This window comes from Portunus trituberculatus, chromosome 44 (assembly GCF_017591435.1).
Source record: "Portunus trituberculatus isolate SZX2019 chromosome 44, ASM1759143v1, whole genome shotgun sequence".
Lineage (NCBI taxonomy): Eukaryota > Metazoa > Arthropoda > Malacostraca > Decapoda > Portunidae > Portunus > Portunus trituberculatus.
The window spans coordinates 13,592,188-13,599,687 of NC_059298.1; the positions used below are offsets into that span (position 1 = coordinate 13,592,188).

The 7,500-nt window shown below is 45.7% G+C and overlaps 1 protein-coding gene across 5 annotated transcripts in view; it reads left to right on the forward strand.

Moving 5' to 3' along the window:
- LOC123518823 overlaps nucleotides 1-7,500 on the forward strand; it is a 32,413-nt gene that overhangs the window by 6,950 nt on the left and 17,963 nt on the right. For all 5 annotated transcript variants that reach the window (XM_045279850.1, XM_045279853.1, XM_045279851.1 and 2 more), the window contains exon 2: nucleotides 5,059-5,541. In XM_045279850.1, coding sequence (XP_045135785.1) covers nucleotides 5,090-5,541 — 452 coding nt within the window. In that variant the 5' untranslated portion in view covers nucleotides 5,059-5,089. The remainder of the gene's footprint in view (nucleotides 1-5,058; nucleotides 5,542-7,500) is intronic.

Here is a 7,500-nt window from a genome sequence, read left to right on the forward strand (position 1 = left end):
CACAGCGCCACAAAAAAGCCACCTTTGTAGGCAACTTCCAGCCGCGATTCAGTAGAGTCACAATCGATGTCTATTATTCACCACAACCCGAGGGACGCCCTAGTCTGTCTGTACCTATGAATGAAAACGCACTACTTGCAAAAAGTGCGGGAGTCTGCGCTTATTGAGAGGTGCGGGTCCTTGTTCCTAAGATATTTCTCAACACCACCGCCAATCACTCCTCGTAAAGTTTTTGCCGCGCTCCTCCTAACCACAGCCATCATGTGCATCGTGTTCGTCAGTTTAGCAGAATAAAGTTTTGATGCCAAGGTCAGAGTAGCGTGCGAGGATATGTGTGTCTGTGTCTGCGTCTGTCTGTATGTACATGTAAGGCAAGAATGAAAACTGCGAGGTGAGGAAATATCGGATTAGGGAACATTCTTGCCATGCAGATTATTTCCGCCTGACGCCATGCACGCTGTAATTAAATAATGCCATATATACCCGCTGTGATTATTACCTGTTCAGACCATTATGGGACCAATTACAGTAATCTAGGAGGAGTTACGAGGGTGTGACAGAGGGTAGAGTTAGAGAAGGAGAGAAAGAGGAGGAGGAAGAAGAAAAGGAGAAGGAGGAGGGAGGGAAGCAGAAGCAGGAGAAGCAGGAGACAAAGGAGGGGGAGGAGGAGAAGGAGGGACGCTCGAGGTGGTGAGGAAGGAAGGGGACGGGAGGGGAAGAGGAAGGGGAACTTTCTCCGCCAACATTTTCATTTGTTACCCTTCACTTCCGTCATCCAAGGTAGCTGTGGCTTCTTTTTGTGCCTGGGGGAGCCTTGGCTTGCGGGGGGTCCTCGGGGGTGCGTGGAGGTGTCGTGTCCTATGGAGGGTCGAGTGTTGTGGATGTGTGGGGGCGTGCGGACCCTTCCCCTTCCTCTAACCTCCCTCCCCCACGCACTGGTGACCCTCCTCACACCCACACGCGCCTCGCCGCCCAACCTTGGTACCAATTTGCACGGCTGGAAGGATGGATGTGCTGTGCTCGTTCCTCTCTACCTATTTTATTTATCAGAGTATTAATGTGGTCCTGTCCGTACGTTGCCACACCGCACAGGGATTAGAAACCTCGCTACGCAGGTAACTAAATGTAAATGAGTACTGTTTTTTCTGTACATATGTCTTTTATCACCGGATGGGTTTTGTCTTAATGAGAGTTTACGACTACGAGTGTGGAATTTTAAACAAGTGAGGAGCATTGCGGGTGAATTCAATCATTGCTGGTTATAGAACACACACCAGTTACATCTTGGCTAAATAAGGGATACGGGACGGGGAGAAGAGAATAAGAACGAGAACAAAGCGATTCCTGCATCATACGAATATAAGACTATGCCCATATAGTTATATTGGCAATTAATACTGCCTGATGTCCGCCACGTGTGCAATGTTCAAAGAATGGGTGAAGTAGGACATCCAAATGCGACGCGCCCTGCCTGTCGTGTTGCGTTCCCTGATAGTAAAGCACCGACGTTGCGGGGGAGACTCAACCAGACGCTGCGGCCGAGGCTTATTGGAATCCATTGGTGGAGTGAAGCGACGGGGTTCGATGAGATGAAATAGGTGGCGTGGTGAGAGAGAGAGAGAGAGAGAGAGAGAGAGAGAGAGAGAGAGAGAGAGAGAGAGAGAGAGAGAGAGAGAGAGAGAGAGAGAGGGGTAAACACACGGCATCTCAAGTTTCACAAGATTATTAAGTTAACAGAGATCGTTTTTAGTCTTGACAGCAAGTGGAAATATTTTTGTCATTAGGAAACTGATACTATCTTGACTTGGCCCTGTACACACACACACACACACACACACATCAACATGACCTACTGTAAGAAAAGAACTGAGAAACATTTAGCGATGCATATTTTGCTAATAATCAACACTTTCCAATTGTACATATAAAGTTATTTGCAGAAGATATTTTGGCGTGAGTCGCATTTATGTCTGTCGTTATTTTTTTTTTTTATATTTAAATATATAGGAATACTTATAAATTACTTCTGCACCATATGTTTTACTATCATATAACAATTTATTATCTATATTTTTCTGAGAGTAGGAGGTGGTGAAGTCTGGCGAAGTTAGTTTGTGTGTTCACCACGGTCGTTTGCTGGTCACCCAGCCAGCCTTCTCCATTACATAGCGAGTTCAGAGCTCATAGACCGATCTTCGGGTAGGACTGAGACCACAACACACTTCACACACCGGGGAAGCGAGGCCACAACCTCTCGAGTTACATCCCGTACCTATTTACTGCCAGGTGAACAGGGGTTACACATTAAGAGGTTTGCCCATTTGCCTCGCCGCGCCGGGACTCGAACCCAGGCCTTCTCGGTTGTGAGCCGAGTGTGCTAACCACTACACTACGCGGTGTGATGTGATGTGTGTGTGTAATTCACTGTTTGATCTGCTGCAGTCTCTGACGAGACAGCCAGACGTTACCCTACGGAACGAGCTCAGAGCTCATTATTTCCGATCTTGGGATAGGTCTGAGACCAGGCACACACCACACACCGGGACAACAAGGTCACAACTCCTCGATTTACATCCCGTACCTACTCACTGCTAGATGAACAGGGGCTACACGTGAAAGGAGACACACCCAAATATCTCCACCCGGCCGGGGAATCGAACCCCGGTCATCTGGCTTGTGAAGCCAGCGCTCTAACCACTGAGCTACCGGGCCGTGTGTGTGTGTGTGTGTGTGTGTGTGTGTCGCAGTAATTCACTACAAGGTCCATGTTATTCACCCTCCCATTCTTGTTCCACTTTCCCGGTGCCCGAGTCGAAGAAGTGATGTAATATGTATGTGTCACTCGCTGGCTAATGATTTGTGCGCCGAGCGACGACAGGTGAAAACACACAGTCATCAGCGGGACTCAAACACGCCAAGCCTTGTTTGTGTCTACCTGGGGATGCCGCGTGACCTCAATGGCGCCAAGAAACTCACTTGATCAACTAACAAACTAATTAATCAGTGTGTTAGTCATTCAATCGGTCAGAGAGTAGGTTAGTCAGTCAATCAGTTAGTTATTCTTTGATTCATTCATTCTCTCACCCACTCAAACTCTGTCAATCAAGTAATTATAATCAAACAGTCAGCCAATCGGCTAATCAACTAGTCACTGAGTTAATTAGGTAATCTATCAATCAGTCAGTCACTTATTTACTTACTCATTCAGTCTCTCACTTACTCACTCAATCAATGAACTAATCAGTCAATGAATCAATTAATAAAACAAACAAAAAACGTAAGAAATCTCAGCATAAGGCGAACAATCAAAACACCCGTAAAGAAAGAGCGAGAGAGAGAGAGAAAAAAAAAAGCAACAACAATAAAACAAGAATATAAGTAAAGGCAGTAAAAAAAATAATGATAAATAGAAAAATATATAAATAAAACACAGACACAAAAAAAGAAGATAGACAATAATTTTGATCTGGAGAGCTGGATGAAGAAGTCGAGGCTGAATTGAAGAGGTGGAGAGCGACGGCGGCGAGTGTTGAGGGGCCTATCAATGACGGCGGCGGCGGCGGTGGTGGAGGGCAGGGAAGGAGTGATTTACGATAATTGAATGGACAAGTACGGAGGGCAGCCACTGTTGTTAATTTATCTCCCGGTTTGAGGCTCTCTTAAGGACGTCCTAAGCTTCCGCCCAACATAGGAATGCAAACGAGGGCGCGACAAACCTGTAATTATGGTCATTGTGTTTTCTGTGGGTGTTTGGGGCGAGGGGTCTGCCACGCGCCATAAAGAGGCAAAGGAAGGAGAAAGAAAGGGTCAGCAGAAGTAATAATCACTGGATAGTGTGGAAGGTTAGGTGTGAGTAATGTCCATGTGACTGACGCTCGTGTTTGTATCCGCACACACACACACACACACACACACACACACACACAATGCGTAAAACAGTAGAAAAGAAAGCCATCAGTTTACCACTAGCAGGCAAAATATTTTTTTCTCTCTCTCATACGGAGCGAGTGATACGTCTTAACTCTCTAACTGCTATAATGACAATGTGACACCTGTGATTCTGCCGACACTACATCATTGGACTAGATAACGAGATACAACTGCAGGTACCTGAAGAAGAAAAAAAAAAAAAAAACGTCGAAGCTCCTCGATCATTCCTTTTGGTGTCACTGGCGCTTCTCGGAATTATAGTCTAAGTTTGCACCACAGCATCTTATTAAGCTTGGGAAGAGGCCATAGCAATTAAGGGATTAAGACTATTATTTTTCTATTTCTTTTTATGGTGTGGCCTGCGGGGCATGGCTTTTAATACGTCACTTCATTCAAGTTGGTCATGAATCTCTGCCTTAAGTAATAACGAGGCAGAGCATGGGGGAAAAGTCAACACTCCTGGGACAAAGTAAGCCGGTCCCAGGGCGTGGCGGGAGATGAGTGCACCCTGTGGTGTGACGACGGCTGATAAGCGAGCCATGTCCTCCGCCTTGCCCCAGCCAGCCTACGCCCTCTTTGGTGCTTTATCTTAAACTTTGTCGTGAAATAGTTGCTCTAGATATCATCTTGAATTTGTCATTATAATGGACAGCGATAAGAAAGTAACGTCCTGTGTTTGTGTGCGTGTATTTTTTTTTTTTTTTTCCTCACACTTCATCCTTGAGACCAGGTGTTGAAACTTTGTAGTCTTAATCAATCTGTTGACATGATCGGCGTCAACGTCAGTTTATGTACTTGGATGTCGACTTAACTTTGCTGTCTGTGACACCAATGCGACGTTTCTAATACAATTTGTTTTTTACATGACATTATTTTCAGGGAAACTGATAGCAATGTTCCCATGCTGGCTAACATAATCTAAGAGAATTAGTACATACTACAACGATGTGGGCATACTGTACGGTTATTTGATGGAGGAAACACACACACACACACACACACACACACACACACACACACACACACACACACACACACACACATCGTACCTATTACTATGGTAAGGAATGATGAAAAGACCATTATATCTATTCTTTGGATTAGTATTAAATTATTATCTTTGCCAAGGTTGTATTTCTGAGTCCCGCCGCGCACCTGCATGGGTAAATGTTGGTCCAAGCAACAAGAACACGAAAATCAAGAGGAAACCCAAGAGGTACTTTTAGAAATCGATCCAGGAGGCGGACCTCCCAAGATGACTGGAGGAACACTACTAGCGAGCACTCCTGGGCGATGGGGCGTCCCTCCCGGGGGTCACACCACTAGGAAGGCTGCATTCATCGCCACCCCTGGGATATGTGGTAACAGGAAGCCCATCATTACCAGCAATCTCGGAGCTCGACAAGCTTCAGCTGGAGGAATGGTGACGAAAACGTACCAATTCAAAAGCACAGGCGGCAACAGTGCAGAGGTGCGGGGTGTGAAGAGTGGCCGCTACATCACGACCTGCCAAGCCTTCGTCAGCGGCACCACACAGCCAGCTAACACCCTTAACTATGAGAGCAACAGGCGCTCCTCCTTCAGCGTCATTTCCTCGCAGAAGGGTAAAAGGTAATGTGTTATTTAGTGCATGCTCGAAAACTGCTATATCTGCGCATACGGCAACTAACACTTCTAGGCATGCTTCTTAAACCCGAGGAACTGTATGCCTTTTACATATACTAACAACCTAACACCCGGGTCAGCAAGACTTCCCGCTTCGAGGAGCATCCCTTACCAACGCTTACAAACCACCAATCCCAGCACTAACTATCTCTGCGTAAGCTATAACACTGTTCACTTAATTTCTTATTAGATATACATCCTCAAACGTTCCGGTGTCTGATGTCAACAACCTTTAATGGGCCTTAGTGGAAAGAGTAATTTCTAAACGTGTAAACTTGACTACTGATAAACAAGAATTCTATGAGAACCAGACCAATTATCTCTTTGTGGACTTTGAAAGGTAACCCTGGTGTGAGAGAACAAATCGTTTCACAATAAGGGTCTGTCTACATTTAGAATCTTTGGACTTAGCGATTCTACAGGTGTCAACAGCGCGCATGCAGGAGTCTAGGAAATACAAACCTGGCCCTGATGAAAGGTTCCGACTCGCTCCGCTCCATCGCCTGCCTCCATATCCCTGTGCATGTCAATATTAGGCCTCGCACACCTGCATGGGGTCCCGCCGCCGTCACCGTCACGTCCTCCCTCCCTGTCGCCTGCCTGTCTTCCTTCCTTCCTTTCTTCCTTCCTTCCTTCCTTCCTTCTTTTCCCACTTCCTCACTTCCTTCTTTCTCCAACCTTACTTGTTATGCGCACTTAGTTTAGTTCTTGTATTTAGATGATGAGATGATGGTGTATCTCTCTCTCTCTCTCTCTCTCTCTCATTCCACTCACGGGATTCAATCAAGCTCTTCTTTAGTTTTAGGTCAATGCAAACTCGAGAAAGTCTCTCTCTCTCTCTCTCTCTCTCTCTCTCTCTCTCTCTCTCTCTCTCTCTCTCTCTCTCTCTCTCTCTCTCTCTCTCTCTCTCTCTCTCTCTCTCTCTCTCTCTCTCTCTCTCTCTCCCTGATAAAATGGCCACAACTTTATTCCTTCCTGTTGTCTTCCTCAGCAGGAACACACACACACACACACACACACACACACACACACACACACACACACACACACACACACACTCTCTCTCTCTCTCTCTCTCTCTCTCTCTCTCTCTACGGGTTTGACATTGACCCTATTCTCCCTCCTGCGCGGGAACATCCTCGCCCGCCTTCACCTCACGACCTTGGCGGAGCATGGTTAAGGGTCCGTCCTGATGTGTGTGTGTGTGTGTGTGTGTGTGTGTGTGTGTGTGTGTGTGTGTGTGACTTCGATAATCTGCTACTCCCGTATCTTATCTAGTAATACCAACGCTTGAGACTCCAGGAAATTGAGGCTGGTAAAAGGATTCCGTAATAATTCTCGATAAAATGTTGGTGAGTAAGATTATGTTTACTGTCATACTACGTTACTTTTTCTTTTCTTTTTTTCTTCTTTGTTTTGAAAGTTGTGCTTCTTAAAATGGCATGCATGTAAAATAAATAAGTGAATGAATCACCCCCATGTTTGGCTTGCTCATTTATCTTTTTATTTATCTATTATTTCTTCGTGTCCTCCTTTGTTTATTCTCATTCAGTGCTGGTGAAGGTAAGTCAGCATTCAAATTTCAAATGCAGGTGTGGCAAAGAAGCCTATTGATTCGTGCAGCTCTGCCTGCTTTCCACTCCTCCGTTTCCCTGGATTCTGCACCACAGTCAGGCACGAGTTCTCCGCCGCTAGTGCCATCAAGTCCTTCTCGTCACTACTGCCATCAAATCTTTTCCGTTACTAGTGTCACCAGACCCTTCCAGTTACTAGTGTTAAGTTTTCCTAAGTTAGACACAAAGACACTCCCTCTAGTCTGTTACGATGCTTCCTACCGTTACGAAGACACTATCTCCGTTGCTGTCTTGTCATTCCGATGCAGTCATATTTAGTTATGTTGGAATT